The sequence below is a fragment of the Protomyctophum parallelum genome (genome assembly GCF_964188405.1).
Source record: "Protomyctophum parallelum genome assembly, chromosome: 18".
Taxonomy (NCBI): domain Eukaryota; kingdom Metazoa; phylum Chordata; class Actinopteri; order Myctophiformes; family Myctophidae; genus Protomyctophum; species Protomyctophum parallelum.
In genome coordinates, this window is record NC_139716.1 from 29,596,115 (window position 1) to 29,615,915 (window position 19,801).

The window sequence follows — 19,801 nt, forward strand, 5'->3', positions numbered from 1 at the left end:
CTGCTGTTGAACACTAGATAGCAGCAAAACGTTGGTTTTCCAGTCTGTCCATGACACACGATTTTAAACAATATGTAGTCTCTCTCTCTCCCAAATTATCTACAAAAGCAGTGATATAGACTAGTGGTGCATGGTTTTCATAGAGATAGCAGGCAAAAGTTGATTAAAATAAATCTACATTCTCTTTAAATGTGTACATTTCTTGTAAATTAAGTAATGCAGATGTTTAACAACAATTAACAACCTCTTGAGAGCCTACATTAAAATGAAACCAAAAGGTTACCATCATCACCTTTATTTATACTCGGAAATACAGTTGAGGTCAAGCCCTCATTTTCAATGTAGCCGAGGTTACAATTCACAAATAGTCAAAACAATACATCAACACAACATTATAAATCAGGGTAAATTACATAAGAACTTAAATGCAGAACAACCAGTAAAATAAATCAATTGAAGCAGGAGCAATCACTGTGAAAAATGTTCTGGAGCATTCCTTTGAACTGACCGAAGGATGGCAGGGAGCTCAGTTTTAAGGAGTTATGAAGTTCATTCCACGAGGTTGGGCCATTGACAGAAAAAGCTGTCTTGCCCGACTCTGTCTGAGCCTGAGGAACCTTGAGCCTTAAAAAATCACCAGAGCGGGTCTGATACGTGCTATTGTTCAATTCCAACATAGATATAGTCAGGGAGCATCCCAGCAATGGCTTTATATAAAAATAGGTGCCAATGCTTATCTCGCCTCTCAGTCAGAGAGGATAAACCTGAGTTCTCATAAAGTGCACAGTGGTGGGTACCAACTCTCCATCCTTTAGCTGGGGACCACTTGGGACCGCCTCAAGGCCCACTGGCGGTCCCCGGACCACTTGTTGAAAACCACAGAGCATACATTATAGCCTACAGCCACAGACAACACTGAACAGTGTTAAGTCTGAAAAACAAAACATCTCATATGGAGTCCCACAAGGCGTGCATACACGATATGTGAAATATTGAAAAATCTAATTTGTGTTCTGTTCGCGGATGACACAAGTCTGTATTGCACAGGATGATACAGTAGAAAAAGAGCTTATAACTTGTCACTAAACTTAAGCAAAACTAAATTCATCATCTTTGGTAACAGGAAAATAGACAAACAGATCAAAATCAATTTTGCTGAAGACGAAATTGAACAAGTGCAGGACAGTACATTTTTAGGAATTACAATTGACAATAAACTAAACTGGAAAACATACATAAACAATTTAAGAACCAAAGTCTCTAAAACTATTGCAATACTGTATAAGATGAAACCAATTCTGGACCAGAAACGTACTTGTATTGCTCCCTCGTACTTCCGCACATCAGTTATTGTGTGGAAGTATGGGGGAGCAACTATAAATCAAACATCAACCCAATATTCCTACTCCAAAAGAAAGCAATCCGAATTATTAATCACGCCGATTAGTACGCACCAACAAATCCACTTTTTATTCAGTCACACACACCATAAAACTGCATGATCTGGTAGACCTCTCAACAGCAGTTATAATGTATAAAGCACATAACAGACTGCTTCCGTGCTGTGTCCAGGAGCTGTTCGAGGCTCGGGAGAGCAGGTATAATCTTAGGAGATTTAAGGACTAAAAGAAAACGAGTTGTCCGGAACTCTTCTTTAAGTGTGGCTGTCTTCACAGAAAGGCAGAGCGGGGACAGTCAAATGTTAGAGCTGAAGTGAACAAAGAAGGTCCTGATCTCTTTGGGTGAGATGATCACATTGAAATCTTCAGTTGTTTGACCGCCACACCACCGTTTGTTGTCTGCAATACAAAAAACACATTCGTATATACATGGTGCGTACCAAAAAACCTTTATTTTCTTTTTAATTGTATTTAAGTCTTAGAAATGTTTTCTTTTATTAATAATTGAGTTATTTGGCATTTTATTGATAAAGCTGAATGCTGGGGTATGTGGATTTACAGGCTGTACATGCCAGTTAAGAGCAAGGAGATAGATATACAATGTACAGTACATCTATCTAGTACCTAGGTTCCATCCTGGAGGCAAATCCTTCCGGAGATAAAATGACCACCAACATAATCAAAAAAGTCAACCAAAGAACAAGATTCCTATACAGGATCTACTCACTGGTCAACAAGAACACCTTGAAGACCCTGACAGGAGCCCTCGTACAAGGTTTCTTCGACTATGCATGCACCTCCTGGTACAGCACAGCACCTAAAAAGGCCCTTAAAACAAGGCTCCAGACTTCCCAAAACAAACTGCTCAGGCTAATACTGGGTCTCACCCAACTCACCCCTGCCCACGTTGACAGGCTGGAATGGCTTAGGGTTGACGACAGTACAGCATCTTGCAATGGGTCTGGTCAACAAGATTCGACACACCACCAAGATACCCATGTAAATACATGTCTAAATACTTCCTTAATGTCAGCAAAGTCCACACCCACAACACCAGAGGGAGTTCAACAAACCATGTGCAACCCAGATTCGGCACAAACAAGGGACTAAATTAATTTCGCTCCAATGCCACCAAAAAGTGGAACGCCCTACCAACAGTCATTAAGACATGCGAATCCCTTAACTCCTCCAAAACCGCTCTCAAAGGGCACTTCGAAACTGGCAACCTGTAAATTTGGAATCCCCCACCCACCACTTTTCCCCTCTGTATGTTATTTGTGTAGCCATGTGTGTGGCTGGCTGGGTGCCTGGGTTGAGCACGAAAATAGCATGGTTGTTTTTCACAACCTGGACCCCCACACGGTAACTCTGTCATTTCTCAACCGTTTCCTACGTTGGGCGGCTCGCCGGAATCGGCCCGTCCCCTGGGCACGTCCCCGGGGGTCTGGATCTGGATGTTCCGGGGACCCCCCGGGAACTCCCCGGGGACCCCCGGATTCTCCCACATGGTAACTCTCTCATTTCTCTACCGTTTTGGACGTGGGGCACCCTGGCTGTGGTCCTGTGGGTCTGGAACTTCCGGGGACTCCCCGGAAGTTGCACCACTCACACGGAGTTGCACCACTCACTTCACACGGGTGATTTTTACCTCTATGATGATTGTGTATATTTGTACGTCTCTAAATGTTATGATGAATTGAACATGGTGGACCCTATTGTAACCAAGTGTAATGCTTTAAGGTGCGTCCACAGTTAACAGTTTTTGTATTGAGTTGTGCTTGAAATGTACTGTAATTCTCCAATCTGTGAATAAATACTTCAATCAATCCCTGCTCTTAATGCTCAATGGTTGTATGAATGTGCCGAGCAGGGAGAAAAATGTAGCAGAGCCGAACGCCAAGATAAAATGTTATATGCACACTTGTATTCTCATTCTATAATGAATATTTGTTCAATCTTTTCGTGAGTTATCTTATCCGACTGAAATGTTACCGTTACTCATACCTGACGAAGGCCCGTGAGGCCGAAGCGGCTGAGAGGCGTCGTGAGACCTGATGCGTAGCGGAGGCCCGGGTCTCCTACCCTGTCAGCCATTATAAAATACAAGGTAAGCTGGGACCTCGCGTGGCTTATTGCTTTTTCTAAAAACGGTTACAAACATTTAGCAATATTAACCTCATAAAACTATTAAAGGACCACTTCACCACTTTTCAACCTATCTTCATATAATAGGTCCTCAATAATAATCTTGAAAAAAATGGCGATTTTTTTTCCTACTCAGTCTGTGTCTCATAGGAGGGCTGTGGGCAGTTCAGAAACCGTCTTCCAGTGACATCATCGATGGGGAATACAAGCTAATAGAAACTGCAGGCTTTCTAGTCCTGAAAAGTTGCAATGCAAAAATGGGAGCCATCATTCTCACGATAATGAGAATCTAAACATTTCTGTAAAATAATCTTGTTTAAAAAATAACCTGCCTAATGATGATGTCACTGGAAGACGGTTTCTAAACTGCCCTCAGCCCTCCTATGAGACACAGCCCGAGTAGAAAAGAATTGCGCAATTTTTTCATGATTATTAGTGAGGACCTATTATATGAAGATATGTTGAAAAGTGGTGAAGTGGTCCTTTAAATTCACAAAAGTAGCTACGCTTTGCGCCCACCAGAGCGAGCCACACTTCCTTGTTTTTACCAAGGAAGATTATGAGGAAAAGACACTGTCATTTTCTCTACCATGCAATTCAAGCCGGCAGATTCGTCACACTGTCTGAGTGGCAATCTGCTGCTGAAACTGCGGGGAACACATTGGAGTGAATGGAGCCGAGTGGACAAGCACATAAACAAACTCTATTTCTGAACGATTGAGACCATTGTAAAAGTATCACTTCTGGAAAATAACAGAAGACATATAACACATTATTGTCTGCTGTGTTGCTTTTCGATGTGTACACTGTGTAATTTTATAGAGCTATCCAAAGAGCACAAAGTATGTTTCTGAATGTGAAGGCTGTCTGCAATTCCAGCCGGCAGATTCGTCACAATAGGTGGCAGAATGGAAAACTGAAGCAGACACTTTGGTGCTTCTGGAAAATAAAAGAAGACATGAATACAGAAAAGAAATGAAAAAACATTTTCTACTCCCAGAACTTACATAATTTTATTTAGGTATCCAAACAGCCTAAATAGCCTAAGTGTAGGTTTCTCACTGCTCAACGTGCTGATATAGACTGATTGACAGTCATGACAGCTGTCTGCCAGCTAATCCATTTTCAGTAGGAGTTAAATAATGTTATTTCTACTAAAGCTCCTTTGAATTGAATTGTTATGGAAATATTTGTAAATATAAATGCATGAATATGAAATGTAATTAATTTAAAGGACTGACCTGCAGTGGCAACTAAGCACATTTATTCAAGTACTGTATGCCTACTATTTTGAGGGACATGACACTTAACTCGTTTTATATTACCTCTACATTTCACTTGCAAATATTACTACTAACATGCAAATATTACTAATATTAGTACTTTCACTACAATTATGTATTACTAGACTACTATTACTACTTAAAACTACTGTATACTAGGCAGATTGTTACTACAACAGCGTATTAACTGTAGCCAGTTAATTTGCATATTATTCTAAAACCACTTAAGCCCTATTTCTACTATTTTCAATAATGTTAGATTGTTTTATGTGAATACTTTTACTTTAGTACTGTAAGTATATTTTGCTGGAAAGTGGCAATATTACATTGTGATAATAGGCAACTTTTACTTGAGTGAAAGTATTTCATCAAACACCACTGACAACACTTTATTTTCAACAAATGAAAGGCGTTATTTAGTTTGTAATGTTGAATGAAAACCAACATGGGCTTTTGGTCTTTTTGAGACAGGTTGTGAACTCAAAACTGCCACCTTCTGGCGGAGTCAGGTTAAGCACAGGTAGAAACTTACTCTGTGCTGTTTAGATACCTCAATAAAATGAAATAGTTTGCAAGTCGAAAAACACCCACTCGGAAAACAATCTGTGATATGTCTTCTTTTATATTCCTGAACCAATTATATGTCAAAGGACGCTATCGTTCATAAATAATGTCCAGCGGGCTCCCATCCACTGCCATGTATTTATCGCACTTCCGGTGCGAGATTTGCCACTGAAGAGTGTCATGGTGCAGCCCCAACGTCCAGTCACGTGTCCATGACACTTCCTTCTATAAGCTTCCTTGGTTTTTACTCAAGTCTCTGTGACGGGGGAATAGGAGGCGCTTGAAGGCGTTTTTGAAAAATCGAAGAACGACTGACATAGAAACATAGCTTTTTCAGAAAACTGTCAGGATGTAGAAGACAGAATCTGATCTCAGGTCAAAATGTATCAGGTTGGTTATTGTTTTACCCACCGCCGCGTCCCAAGCTGCACGACGCCCTAACTGAGAGTGTACAAAATGCATCCAAACATCTCTCTCACCTGGTTCCGAGTTATCCTTCGTCTTCCACTTCCATCTTTGGAGATCAGCGATGTCCCACGTCCCCGTCAGAGAACGTTCCTCCAGTGCGCTCACTTCCCCCATGCCTTTCAGAACTTCCTGTTTGCACAGGAAATGGTCATTAAAAAAAAAGGAAAGAACTGTATGTCTTATTACAATGGGATAAAATTAACCAGATGAACCCTAACGTCCCTATTCGGTGGGCCAACATTAGGTGGAAATAACCGATCTACAAGCTCACAGCACATCACAATGCGTTGTGAGCGTGTAGATTGACTATTTTCATCAACGACATTAATAAAGTATATCTCATCTCTCATCTCATCAGCGCTTAGAACGGGTCCAAGGGGCAGATCAGTTAAGAGTCAGTTATACGAACACCTGAGGAGATCACACTCGTATATACACACCCCATTCCTCAAGGCACATTCAGTCCAGAGCCATCGTTACGATATAGAGGGGGCAGAAACAGAGAGCCCGAGCGCTGTTCATGCAGCCTGAACTGAGCCAAGCTGGAGTTGGAAATACATTGTTTTCAACGAGGGCGGCGCAAACGAGAGCTATTTTAAGCATGTGTGCAACATGACAACTGTTTTAAAGTATTGTACAGTAACAACTAAAGTCTCTGTATTGTTTATGTTGTACTATTACTACAAAACAATTTAAAATAAAGGGGATTTAAGATCATTAAAGCTGGGCTGTTGCCTGAGTCCAATGCATTTCTGCCTACTTCCGGTCCAGGACTTGTTGGCCCAGTTGGTTGTCTATGTAGGAGAGCTGCCATTGGACTGGCCCCATGAAGTGAAAGCAGTTTGTGTAACTCTGTCTATATCTAAGGCCCAGTTCAGCCCAGTGTGTGCCTCGTCCTGCCACAACCAGATAACACGTAACCAGCTTCTTCGTAGAGAGGCCCGGCCCTTAGTAGAGGGTCACGGTAACAAACCCATTTAGACCTGAGGACGCATCTGTGTCGCCTTATAGCTTTTAACCACTTTAACCACCATTTGAAACTTTAGCCGAGTGCCGTGCTATGAGCTTGTAGATCTGCTATATTTGAAAAATCACACCTGTGAGGGGCACTCTAATCATTGTGCATCCTCATCAAGAATGGTGGTCCCTTATTGGCCAAGGGTTCCCAACGACATAATTTGCTCAGACACATATGACTTAAATTCTCCATTAATTGTCAATGGCATTTTTAATGCTTGTTCAGACAACACAAACATTAAAGCTGTATATCAAAAACCGTGAAAACGTGTGAAAATATTTGAATATATAATTAAAATCACAAGCGAACGCTTTGAACTCATCTTTGCTTCTGCGGGTTACTGAAACTAAGTATTTTCAGATGTAGGTCGGCAGCCAATTACATATAATTTTTGGGGTCCTTGACATGAAATTGTTTGAGAAGCACCGATATAGAAACAGGATTTTCTTCAGAAAACTGTCAGGATTCGGAAGACATTTTGTAGAATCTGGTCTCAGGTCAGGCTTAAGTGGTTTTAATGTTATAGCTGCATCTGTGGCAACATTTTGGCATGTGTGTGTGTGTGCGACTGTGCGGATTACCTTCAGGTTTATGGACACCGGCTTAGAGAGCACTGGGTCTTCCCCGTCCTCATAGAGATGCATGATTCTCAGTAGGACCCGATCATAGTCCGGCCCAGACTGGAGATCTTTGTCGAGACATGGAGAACACACTCAGATCAAATCAAGTCAACCTGGCCTATATCTCACACAAAAGGGCCTTCTCCGTGGCCGCCCCTACCCTCTGGAATGCCCTCCCCAAACAGATCCGGGATGCCCCCTCACTCCCCACCTTCAAAACCGCACTGAAAACCCACCTGTTCAGAAAAGTATTCCCGAGCTGATGCGTTTTTAACTTGTACTGTTCTTATTGGTTTTTACTCTTATTTTACTTGCTTTCTAATGAAGTTGTAATTTTCTCATGTCCCGTCCCCCCCCGTCCGTCCCCCCCGGCCACCACACATGTAAAGCGTCTTTGGGTATTAGAAAAGCGCTATATAAGTCCCAGGTATTATTATTACAAGCAAATTCGTCTTTCCATAATCAAAATTTCACAGATGACAGAGCAACATCGACACTCGAATTCTCCTTCTGCGACATATCAATAAGGGCCCGTTCTTTGAGATGATATGACCAGTGAATGGACGTCCGGACGGTGCGTCAGCTGACCTGAGTCAACGAGGCTGAGGTGCAGGCTGTGTTTGGAGCTGTAGTTCCACCCGGGGATACTGAGGGTCAGCAGGTGGAGGTTTGGAGGAAGCACCACGGGTTGTACTGGAACGCCTCCTCTGGGCTCCGTCAGCCAGGTTCTCTCTACACAGTAGAATATTATCAGTAGAAAATAGAGTAGACTCGATTCTAATTCAGACTTCCATATTATTTTACAGTTCTAATGACTCTACTTTGATTGTAGACATTATAGTCAAAGTAAAATATACTATATATATAAATCTCAATCCTGGGTTGCATTAAAAACAAACATTGATTAGAGTTTCAGTTTACACACTCAACATCCACACGTTGTTAGCTTGTAGATCGGCTATTTGTACTATTTTTAAATGTTTTAAAATAGTTTAAAAAATGGCAAATACGTTTAGGAATAAGGGGTGGCACAAGATATAGGGCTCCATGTCTGATAGACTAGTGACTAACTATACTTACCAGGCTGGTCTATGGGCATGACAATAGGTCTGTGCTGCAACTCTATCGCCCCCCTGTGGTAGAGTCGGGTAGTGGCATTGATAGAGCCCAGAATCATCCACAGGGTGGGCCGTACCACTGAGCTGTCGTTCAGTGTCAGGTTGTAGCCAAGGTTCCACGGCCGGTCATTCCACAGACGCCTGTGAAGCATCACCTGGAGGAGGGGACAGGAGAGAACCGAGTGAGTGAGTGAGTGAGTGAGTGAGTGTACATTTTATTTATAAAGCATCTTTCGAAACAATGTTACAAAGTGCTGTACAGTGGACACAATATAAACTAGAACTGCACTCTTTCGACCGCTACGAACTTTCAAATCTCAGCCTCTCTGTAAAACATTGAAATTAAATACTAAAGCCACACTCCATATATTATGGCCAGTACAGAATTCATTCCATATGTTGATATGACCCCCCCCATGCCAAAGTGCCAGCGCTCACCCAGCAGTCTGCTGTCACCCAAGCGGATGCGTGCACGCGACCTCGCCCTTTAGGGCGTCTTACTGGTATAAGGTGAGGGAGTGAGTGAGTATGTGTGCACGCACACGTGTGTGTGTGTGTGTGTGTGTGTGTGTGCGTACCTCTAGTTGTCCATGGGCCTGACTGGACACCCCATGGGCCCTGTCACTGAGGAGCACCAGGCGGCTGATGTCATCTTCGATGTACGCTGCCCGAACCATGGGATAGTAGTTCTGAAGAGGTCAGAATGTTTTCATATACATTATGCACCATTTCCTTGTTTTCTTTTAATCATTTCACAACGGGCGGGATCTTTTTGGAGATGTTTTAGGAGCCCCTGGTCTAATGTTTAATTTTATTTTATTTAGCACAATTTAAAAACAATACAAAAGCGTACGCAAAAATATAAAAAGTAAAGTGCTAGGAGGAGGCAAGAAGCCCAAAGGGGCTCGGACTATGTATAACATAATAAAAACATTTAAAACATGACTTGTAAATAATAATAAATACATATAATTTACAAATAACATGACTGCAGTATAATAATAAAAAGATAATAAGAATCTAGCACATGATTGAAATACTTAATCATCTATGACATGATTATTGAAAATGGATTGCCAACATAGTTGGGATATTAAGGTTTTAACATTATTTTGTAAAGAACCAGAGAGCAACTAATGCAATGGCATGTAATGAATCCGATGTGTTTTACCCTGGCCAGGGTGTTGTTAGTGAACTCCTTGTAGGTCCTCCTCATCATCTGGTAGCCGTTGTCGTCCGTGTACAGTGTCCTGTCGTTGTCCAGCGTGGTGCCGGTCCTGAGGAGGACCTCTGTGTTGACGGCCAAGGGGCCGACGGAGTAGCTCTGTTCCAGCCGGTGACACAGCGGCCTGCCACTGACGCCCCCTGGGACGCGGGTGCTAATGGAGTAGACGTGCTTCTTATCGTCTGCCTCTCTACGGGAGGGAAAGAATGTATTCGTTCATTGGGACATGATACCACTCAGGCAGCACCCTGGGCAAGACCTACGCTGAAAAGACTATCGACGGAAGTTGCAGGATTTTAGCGGAAGTATTGCCCAAGGAAATGACGTTGATGCTTTACATTCTCCGCGAATGAAGCAAGTGTTGCGATTGGCCGGGAAAATATCGTATCCGGGGGAAATACATTTGCCGGATGTTCCGGAGGATACATCCACCGATAGCCTCTCTGCCTTACATTGTGACCAGGCTTTTCTTTTCGCAGATAAGTAAGCCCGGGACCGAGGCTGCTCAGGCAGTAGGGAGTAGGGACTGGGTGGAGTATTTCTTGCAAGCCCAGGTTTATAGAGAGTTTTCACCTACCCTTTGAAAAACCACAGAATATTTTGCGTGTCTCCATTCCATTCTCAAATGACGCGCGCGGCGGATATTGTAGAATCGGGAACAAATCATGGTCTATACGCGACAATCCATTTGAAAGTTACAAGCTGTTGTTGGGAGCTCGCTCAACTGGACTGCTATTATAGTGGAGTTTTCACTCCAGTCCTGTGCACACGCATGTTTTGATTGATTGAAATATTTATTAACAGTTTGCAGAATTACACTACATTTCAAGCACAACTCAATACAAAGACTGTTAACTGCGAGTGGACGACCCAATAAAGTATTACACTTGTTTACAAGAGGGTCCACCAAATGTGACTATTTTTCTTCCAGTCACGTGATCAACGAGTCCTGAGGTGATCCGAGAGCTAAAATAAACTCATCAAAACCATGGATGTTCCATAGATTAGCGAACAGCGTAAAGGTCATCAATCATGTCATGGGCATGGAATGAGTTAAGAAATGGGGGGGAATTGAAATTGAATTGAAAAAGTATATGTAATTTTTGTCGATCGATCATATGATAGCTACATGATCTCTAGCTAATTGCTTTCCCCAGCCAACTCATTCCACTTTTGTTTGTTTGTGTTTTTCCACCCGAATACATTATTTTTACTTTACTCATTTTCTCATGCCCCCCCATATCTTTACATGAGTACGTCTTTGGGTACTAAGAAAAGCAGTTTGAGATTATTATTATTGTTATTTTGGCGTTCAGCGAAAATAGGCAAACGCTCAAAAAGCTCTGCAACATGATGCATTGTTATGGGTTTGTTTTGGCAGAGAGAAAAATGGAGGGGGCCCAGTATAGATTATATACCCCTGGGGGACTCTGGTCAATGAAGTATTTAGGGTTTAAGGGGTTAATACTGAGAGTGGAGAGGCTTTGACAAAACTACCACTAGAGTTAGGGGAAAGAGACCAACAATAACTCAAAAAAAGCACAATGAAACTTCACCTGTAGAAGTATTGTCGGATCTCAGACACGATCTTGCCAGGGATTATTTCCATTTCCACAGCCTTGTAAGCCCTCACGGCTGTACCATTGGCAGTAAAGATGTAATTATCAGAGATGGGCCCTGCTTTTGTTTTTCCATTAGCACGGTACTCCCAGAAATCTTGAGTCATCCTCACTCTCCTCTTTCCTAACCTGTCGAGAGTCCGAAAAAAGTTAAAGACAAATTCATGATGTGGCTTTACAAGCAGGTGAAAGTCTGCCCATAAACTAACATGATGAAATCTCAAAGAAACTTGCATAAATTGCATACGGTGAATTACACAATGGTATTAGTGTGTATATCAGCTATATGAGGCAAAGATTTGGTGTAGAGGCGAAAAAGGAGTGAGCATACATAGTATGGAGCCCTGGGTGACCCCAGTCAACTCTAAAAGTAGGGCTGTGAATCTTTGGGTGTCCCACGATTCGATTCCGATTCTTGGGGTCACGATTCGATTCAAAATTGATTATTTCGATTCAACTCGATTCTCAATCCAAAAAAGATTTTCTTTTAATTCAAAAGCATTTTTTTCCAGATTAAAAACGATTATCTATTCAAATTTCAAAATGATTCTCGATTCAATACATAGGATTTCATCACAATCTACTCCAGCCAACTGAAGTGACTATACAGTAACTTGAAAATGACTGAAGACATGATGTTTACTGTGATTAGGGTAAGCTTACATTTCATATCACAAACACCATGTAGTGAAAACTCGTGTAACTTTAACCAGAAAAGAAAATCAAAAAAGAAATCTAAAAAAATATATATATAAAATATATATAAATAATAAATAAATAAAAATCGATTTTTGGAAATTTGACACCCCTAGTTAAAAGTTAAAAAGCTTACTTGTGGGTGATGCTGTGCAGCAGATTGGTATCCTGGTCATACATGAGTTTGTAACATTCACTCAGAACAGGCAGGAGCCTCCTTCCCGTTTTCGCCCCACTGTGAAGGATGCGTCTTTCGAACGGCACCCCTTTTGCCACATAGGTGGAGCTGCACTCGGGTCCCACAGAACATGGCTCCTCAGAGAACTTAATTAGGTACTTCCTGTGCTCAAGGCCCCTCAGGTTCACCACAATGAAGAGGTCATAGGTCTCGTTGGACTGTGCGGACCTCTGAATCTTTGGTTGGGGGAAAAAGAGACATGTTTTATCAACACCTGAGTTGCTAAAGTGCTTTTTCGATGAGTGGAACTGAATAAATAAACAGTAAATATATAATTGTGTGTACAAAAGAAACCTGATGATATGGATTTCGATATTACAAAAAGTTCATGACAGAAATATGAGAGGAGGCGAATATCTTTGATAAAGTACATTATGATTATTACATCATTACTCAGACATTACTCAGATCAAATAATTCCTTCCTTTTAACAAAGTACTTTAAATTCAAGCTTAAATGATAATACAATCAAATAAATAAAAGAGGCACCTGTGCAGGCACAGCCTGTTGATCCTCATCAAAGACAGTTGCCATAGGGAAGGTTACCGTCATGTTGATTAAAGTGGTGATGTTCCACGCCAGGGGGTTGAAGACGATGATGTGTTGCTCCAAGTTCTGTGGAGAGCCTGACATGAGAAGTATCACTTCCAGTAACTAGTACAAACCATTCATCAGACTTCACTGGCGCTGGCCTAGAGGTTCATAAACAAATCCCTACAATGTATAATTTAGACATCAATTCATTTCAATCAATCAGATGCTTGTTTCATCCAGTGGGAAATCAGAGTAAATTGCATGAACCCTCCTCAACAATAACTACTACAATTTACAATTACAATTTAGGCATTTAGCAGACGCTCTTAATCCTGAGCGATTTACATTAAGAAAGAACAAAAAAGCATGGGAATACATCACATAATATATAAAAAGCATTTATCATGAAACATGCGTAAGCCAAGAACGTAACAGTGGAATATCTATATAATGAAACTATACATATAAACTATACAAATATACTATACTATGCTATACATATGTACTATGACGTGCTATGACTACATACAATGCAATTATAGTGCTGTCTACATAACATGCTATAAGTCTGTATCAACACCTAAAGAAGTGCTATCTAAGGGGGTAGGGTAAGTGCTATGGGCCATGATGGTGTCTGAAAAGGTGGGTTTTCAGACTACGGCGGAAGATTGGGAGTGATGCTGCAGTACTGAATGCAACGGGAAGTGCATTCCACAGTTTTGGAGCTAGAAGGGAGAAGAGTTTGGGACGTGCGTTGTCCCCGCGTTTTTAGTGAGGGTACTTCCATCTTCCCTGCGTTGGCTGAACTACAAGGTAAATAGCCACATACTGTTTAAGACAAGTAGTTTAAGTAGGATGCAAAGAGAACAATATAGTGCTTAAAAGAAACTAGGATACAAGGAGGTAGAATCAACTGTTGAAACAACATGCTGGTCAACATGCTGGAAACAACATGTGGTCAAGAAAAACAAATCTAATTATTTTAACACAAAATGTGAACAAGTAACCAACATAAATCTGCATTGTTATAACTAACATCTAGGTTCAAACAGGAAGGCTGTTTGAACTTTCTCCACTCTCCACCCATACAGACTCTTCTCCCTCCTGGCTCGCAAGCGGTAGAATAAACTCCCGCCTGGCAGTCAGAACTGCAGACTTATCTTCCACTGCAGTCTGTCAACTCAACTCTTCAGATATACCAGCTCACTCTCTAGCACTCCTCATTGTTTCTATCCCCTTTCTTCTTGCCTTCCTGTGTTAGCTGATCTTGCTGATCTAAGTGAGCGGAAAGAGTGGGGTTGGGTCATGTCCTGGAGGTACGGTGTGCCAAGCCTTTGATTGCCTTGTAGGTCATCAGCAGTGTTTTGTACCTGGTGTGCCGGGCCGTAAAAGCCTCTACATAGTCCGTTTTGTTCCTTGCGTGGGGGAGTCAAACGGACACAAAAAAAAGCAAGGTTATTTTATACATGCATAGTCCTTGCGTTGTCTTGCGTTTTCTTGCATTGGATTATTGTCTCCACCAGCCGAAGGCATGGGGAGAGTATGTTTTGCACTCCGTCCGTCCGTCCGTGTGTCCGTGTGTCCGTGTGTCCGTCCGTCCGTGACCAGCTAATCTCAGCCACCGTTAACCCGGTCGATGCCAAATTTTGCACACACACTCCCTGGATGCCAACCATGAACCTCTGCCCCAAACTTTCCAGAACGGCCTGTTATAGCGCCACCAGGAGGCCGCTTTGTGCAAAACAAGTTTTTTCACAGTACACCTACAGATTTTGTCCAAACATCACGCAAATTAGTACACAGTCTCTCTAGAGCCATTCAACGAAACGGGTCTTTCAGATTTCTCAGACTCCATCCTGATTGGTTAAGATTGGCTTCCAAAGTTCACAGGAGTGCTCAGTTTCAAACAAAATGCTGCAAATCATGAACACATCGCGTGATTTCCCTGAAATTGTGCACGCACATTCCCACTAGGCCGAGGACGAAATGCCACATGAACAATTTCAACTCAGCCTCAAGGTGGCGCTATAACTGGCCCAAAAGTGTTTTTACCTCTAACTGCACGGATCTGTGGATAACCTGGTGGAGACCTGTGCCCAGAAGGGCACTTTTTCTAGTTTATCACTGTAATGTGCAAGCATCTACTCGTCCACTAGATGGCATCTGTGACACTATGAAGCTGTCCTGCTGCATTTTCAGGAAGTGTCAAGTGAATAGATCTGGTCTTTTTTTTCCTGTTGTTGTTGTTGCAACTTGCAAGGGATGATGGCATGGTTGGATGTCAAAACTACACCAGTATTTATGCCATCATAAACTGATGGAGAACTCCCGAGGAAGAAGATCAAGCAGAAGGACCAACAACAATAATTAAGACGGTTGACAACCTTTAGAGTATATTATTTATAATATAATATAACAGGAAGCCAGTTAAGGGAAGCTGACAAAATGCTTAACATGCCGCATAATTGGCAGTGGACAATCAACCACAATACCATGATAAATATAGCCTAGCCTAGAGAGTTGAAAAGATATGGCTATCCAGCCTTAATTGGGGGTATAATTGCAGGCACAGTGTGTGTGTGTTGATCAACATTTGCGTAAAGTGCCATCTAAATGTGTTGAACTTCACCTAGGAAAGATCATGCTATCGTGCTGCTAATACCTTTTCTGTGATCGTGGGTGCCAAGAACACCAGACATGCCTAGGCGATGTGGGAGCAGGAAGAGTGCAGCCAGGACCTCCTCCACACCCATCATGGCCTGGCTGAGGTGTTGCATGTACATGTCTGCCACCTTGGGAGACTCCGTGCCAGTGATGCCATCATGGTGCTGAACCTACGGACGTGAGAACAAGCATCACTTGCTGTAATCTCAATGATGTCATGTAGAAATATCCAACATGTTATTTCAATAAAGTATTCCGTATTAGTGTCCCCTTTTCCTGTACACCAGATGAATAAAATGTGAAATGTACCACCAATATACTTAGTTGACTGGTGTCACCCAGAGCTTTTAGATACTACAGTAGGTCTGTTCCCTCTACAGATCTCCTCGCCCTCGCTGTAAATATTCACAAGCTCACAACGTGTTGGCAGCTTGTAGATCTGCAATTGTCACCCCAGAATATGGATGCTATAGGTTTCAAGTTGCTAAGTGCATTTGAATCATATTTGAATCATGGCTACCTCAGAGACAGCCCAACGGAGGGCCTGGAGTTTACCCAGGGCCCAATCTTTAGCCACGGGTCCATCGGGGAATCCGACTCTGTACCGCGCAAAAAGTGTCTCAACCGCATGGAGCCGGGAACTGGCTCGGCGAGCCACTCCTTTCAGAACATTCCGGGAGGCATAGAAGCCAGTCCATGCCTGGTAAGATTCTGGAAGAAAAAAAACAAATGAACAATGTAAAGCCAGACAGACAGACATGTGCTATTATTCTAGTATCATAGTAGAATTTTCCTGAATAAATAAAATAAAAAGAAATGTTACTGCTGTGTTATAGCTACATTCTGTACAGTCTGTTGTATGTCTGTTTGTCTCTCTCTTGCAATGGAGAGAGGTAATTAAAACAAAGTTCGACTTGAAAAACAGATGGTGTAACAATCCAGTGTCCTGTCTGCTTCAAATAACTTTATTGACATTGTCAAGCAGTTTCCTATTGTTTCAAAGAAAGGAGGTCGCACAGCTTCGACACATTAAAGTTTAACTTTAAACGGTCTTCTTCAGGGAGAAGACAAAAAAACAGTTATTGCGGTGTGGCTACGAGCTCTGCGACTTCCTTTCTTTGAAGCAGTTTATCTCCAGTGGTCGGAACCTCCTCACTACTTGTGTACGCTGTTCCATTGTTTGCCTAGTTTTATTATATTAACATAAATAATTGTATTCGGTAAGATAAGTCCCAGATTGTAGCAGTTTTCTCATACTAGAGTCAGCCATTGACATTATCAACACATAAACACTAACCAGTGGAATAAGGCAGGAAATCTGTACTCCCTCTAGAATCCCAGGTAATATCTGATTGATGGATGGCTTGGAAGTATTCACTGAGAGTGGCATACTGGACTGTCACTCCGAGCTCCTTGCTGTTCTCATTGATGTAATCCATCAATGGATCCATGTTCTTGAACTGCACTGATGCGTTGTAGAATTGTTTGTCACAGCCCTAGACAGAACCACAAGATAACATGGTTAAAATGAAAGGAAGCGATCAACCCTCCATTAAAGAGTTTGTGAGGTTTCTTTGGACTCACCCATGGCCAGAGCACATGTTCAGTCCTGAACCAGGCAGCCCTCTGCTTGATGTTCTCAACCATGTCCTGGGCATAGGACTGTATTGTCTCCTTGGTGACTGGCAGGCTCATGTTGGGGTAGATGCCATCTTTTGGGGGATCAGGGAACAAGACAACTCCATTCCAATAGAAACCAGAACTGAGGTGTCAAAACAACACATTTTTATCTTCTCACACCACCCACAGCTATAAAATAACAAAAAAACCTATAGCATAGTAGAAGTAGCAATATACGATTCATTATAATCACAAAGGGGGCCAAAAGCAAGCTCAAGGAAAGCTTACCTGTTAGAGAAGGACAGGTGGGATGGGGAGCAATAGCTAAACTGGTCCATGGTGTGAGTGAAGATTTCTTGCTGCTCCTTCAACAGGGACGGAGAACCTCGCCAAACAAACTGTAATTTCTGTTCCAATCACAGAAAAAAGTATGTATATACAGTGCATTTGGCTTAGTGCGCCTTAACCATTATCTGAGAAAAGCACACGTTTCATGAAGAATAGATCATCATAGATGTATAAGGAGTCAATTTAAAATTCTTGAAATGTTCAGAGACTAAGGATTCTCTAACTTGGAATTGAAGGATTATCAGAGACCCATAATAGGGCTGTGCTTGGGTGTACAGACAGACAGATTGAGTAGTACATAACCTTGTATTTCTGCATCGCATCTTTGAGGTCATAGTCAATGCGAGAGATCAGGTGGCCATTAAACCCAGCCAGGGCAAAGAGGACAGGTGTCGTGGCAGACGCTCCAAACGGGTCCACATGCCAAGAAAACTGAGGACGCACGGCAAACGTTTCATAGATGAAACCGTGGCCCTCTGACATGGCACAAAGAGAAGAGCAAGCAAGAACCAGTGTGTTAATGTGAATGTGTTGTTTATGTGTGTTTTACACAGTTGTTGGATCTCAAAGAGATGTGTTATGGACCACATCATTTCCCCCCCCCCTACCTGTTAGTTGTAATATCTCATCCTCTAAATCGGTCACTGCCTCATCGTGCATCACTTGGCCCCCAATTATGAACTCAAGTCGGCCCTCTTTTATGAGCTGTCGCACCTAGAAGATGAAAAGACAAAAATAACAGTAAGACACAACACTAGATCACCCAAGACAACCATAATTATTTTATTTTTCTTGTATTTATATATATATATTTATATATAAGACTAGAGATGAAAACAAAAATGTAAGTCTACTCTCTCCTTACTTGTTTCTTATGGGTGCCAGTGGCCACAGAATCCCACCACAGTCTAAAAAATTCCTGTTCCACAGCAATGAACTTCCGGTGTTTGGCTTTTGACAGCTCTTCTGTAATACTGGTATACACGTTGGCTGCATAGGCATGCATACTCTCCTATGAGAGTATGAGGGGAAAAAAAGGTAAAGAAGTAACACCCTGTGTTTCCAGCTGTCCCACGATAGCCTTGTACAGAAACAAAAAAAATGCCATCCTGCTCATATAGGGAACAGCACAGCGAGTGACATATTTAACAATACCTCAAAGCAATAACAGTTTGATTGGAGCTAGATAATACATTTGTTTTACTTTTAACACAACATTGTTGAGTTTAACCACTATATTAAAATAGTTATCCCTTAGCCTAGATCTGGTCCATAGTGTTAGGAGACATCCAAACGTTATGGAGCAGGTCTCTTAGCCTTGACACAATACAAGACTGTCATATAGACACTTGATCATAGGCACTTGATACGCTAGTAATCCCCTTTGCCCCATATGTGCCCTCAGTCCCTACACTTATTCTGGAGCGGGCACATATGGGGGATTACCCCATGAAGAACACGTATCAATCAAAGCACCTTTCCAAACAATTAAGGTTACAAAGTGCTGTACAGTGGACACAATATAAAAACAATCAGGTTAAAGCAAACATAGTAGTATAGTAATGCAAAAGAAAATAGTCAATACTCAAGGATTAAAACAAAACAAGGTATTGTACCTGCACAGTGTAAACCCAGCCAACATCCATGTGACTGTGAGGAATAACAAACGTTTGAATGGGTTTCTGTTCTCTTCCCATTGCACACGCATGGTTGCAATAAAGAAAACACATTAAAACGGCTAAAGTCCTCATGTTCTGCCCCGTGGAGGAAAATAAAGTGCTTAAGCATAAGGTTAAAAATATATATGAAAGAACTCTGGAGAACTTCCTTATTATTGTTTTTCTGCAGCATGTGACTGTCACGAGACACGCCCCCTGTAGTACGGATAGCGAAAGGGGTCAAATAAGCTTTTAGCGCTGCGGCATTACACGCATTGATGTTTGAACATTACGTTTATGAACCTTTCTAATCTGATTCAGTGATTCTTCCTGAACTTCTTAAAATAAAATAAATAATAACACTCATTAACTGGAAATATATATATATATATATTAAAAGACAATAAAATAAGCATATCACAATGTTACTCGATGTTTATAAGATACAGGCACACAAATAAGATACAGTAGTCATCACGATTTCCTGGATTCATATAATGTATTGTGCTCTCCAACTAAAACTATAGCCTAGTAATAAAAATGCCCTAAAAGGACACAATTTACAGGAATATGACTTTTATGT

The 19,801-nt window shown here is 41.7% G+C and overlaps 1 protein-coding gene across 1 annotated transcript; it reads right to left on the minus strand.

Moving 5' to 3' along the window:
* Positions 1 to 902: 902 nt before the first annotated feature.
* man2b2 (mannosidase, alpha, class 2B, member 2) lies at positions 903 to 19,397 on the minus strand. Its single transcript, XM_083789234.1, has 19 exons — positions 19,177 to 19,397; positions 18,426 to 18,572; positions 18,169 to 18,274; positions 17,864 to 18,036; positions 17,501 to 17,619; positions 17,177 to 17,354; positions 16,890 to 17,088; positions 16,113 to 16,303; positions 15,591 to 15,762; positions 12,884 to 13,020; positions 12,293 to 12,570; positions 11,398 to 11,589; positions 9,788 to 10,031; positions 9,195 to 9,305; positions 8,579 to 8,771; positions 8,087 to 8,230; positions 7,460 to 7,566; positions 5,872 to 5,989; positions 903 to 1,799 (listed from the first exon to the last, which is right to left on the minus strand). The coding sequence occupies exons 1-19, from the start codon at positions 19,309 to 19,311 to the stop codon at positions 1,696 to 1,698; spliced, it is 3,048 nt and encodes a 1,015-aa protein (XP_083645360.1). The 5' UTR covers positions 19,312 to 19,397; the 3' UTR covers positions 903 to 1,695.
* Positions 19,398 to 19,801: the final 404 nt, after the last annotated feature.

Excerpts from the sequence above, each read along its gene's own strand:
- man2b2 (XM_083789234.1), bottom strand. The coding sequence starts at position 19,311 with ATGAGGACTTTAGCCGTTTTAATGTGTTTTCTTTATTGCAACCATGCG. Across the intron at positions 18,275-18,425 it reads CTGGCACCCATAAGAAACAA|GTGCGACAGCTCATAAAAGA; the intron begins GTAAGGAGAGAG and ends TTCATCTTCTAG. Across the intron at positions 12,571-12,883 it reads AACAGGCTGTGCCTGCACAG|ATTCAGAGGTCCGCACAGTC; the intron begins GTGCCTCTTTTA and ends CCCCAACCAAAG.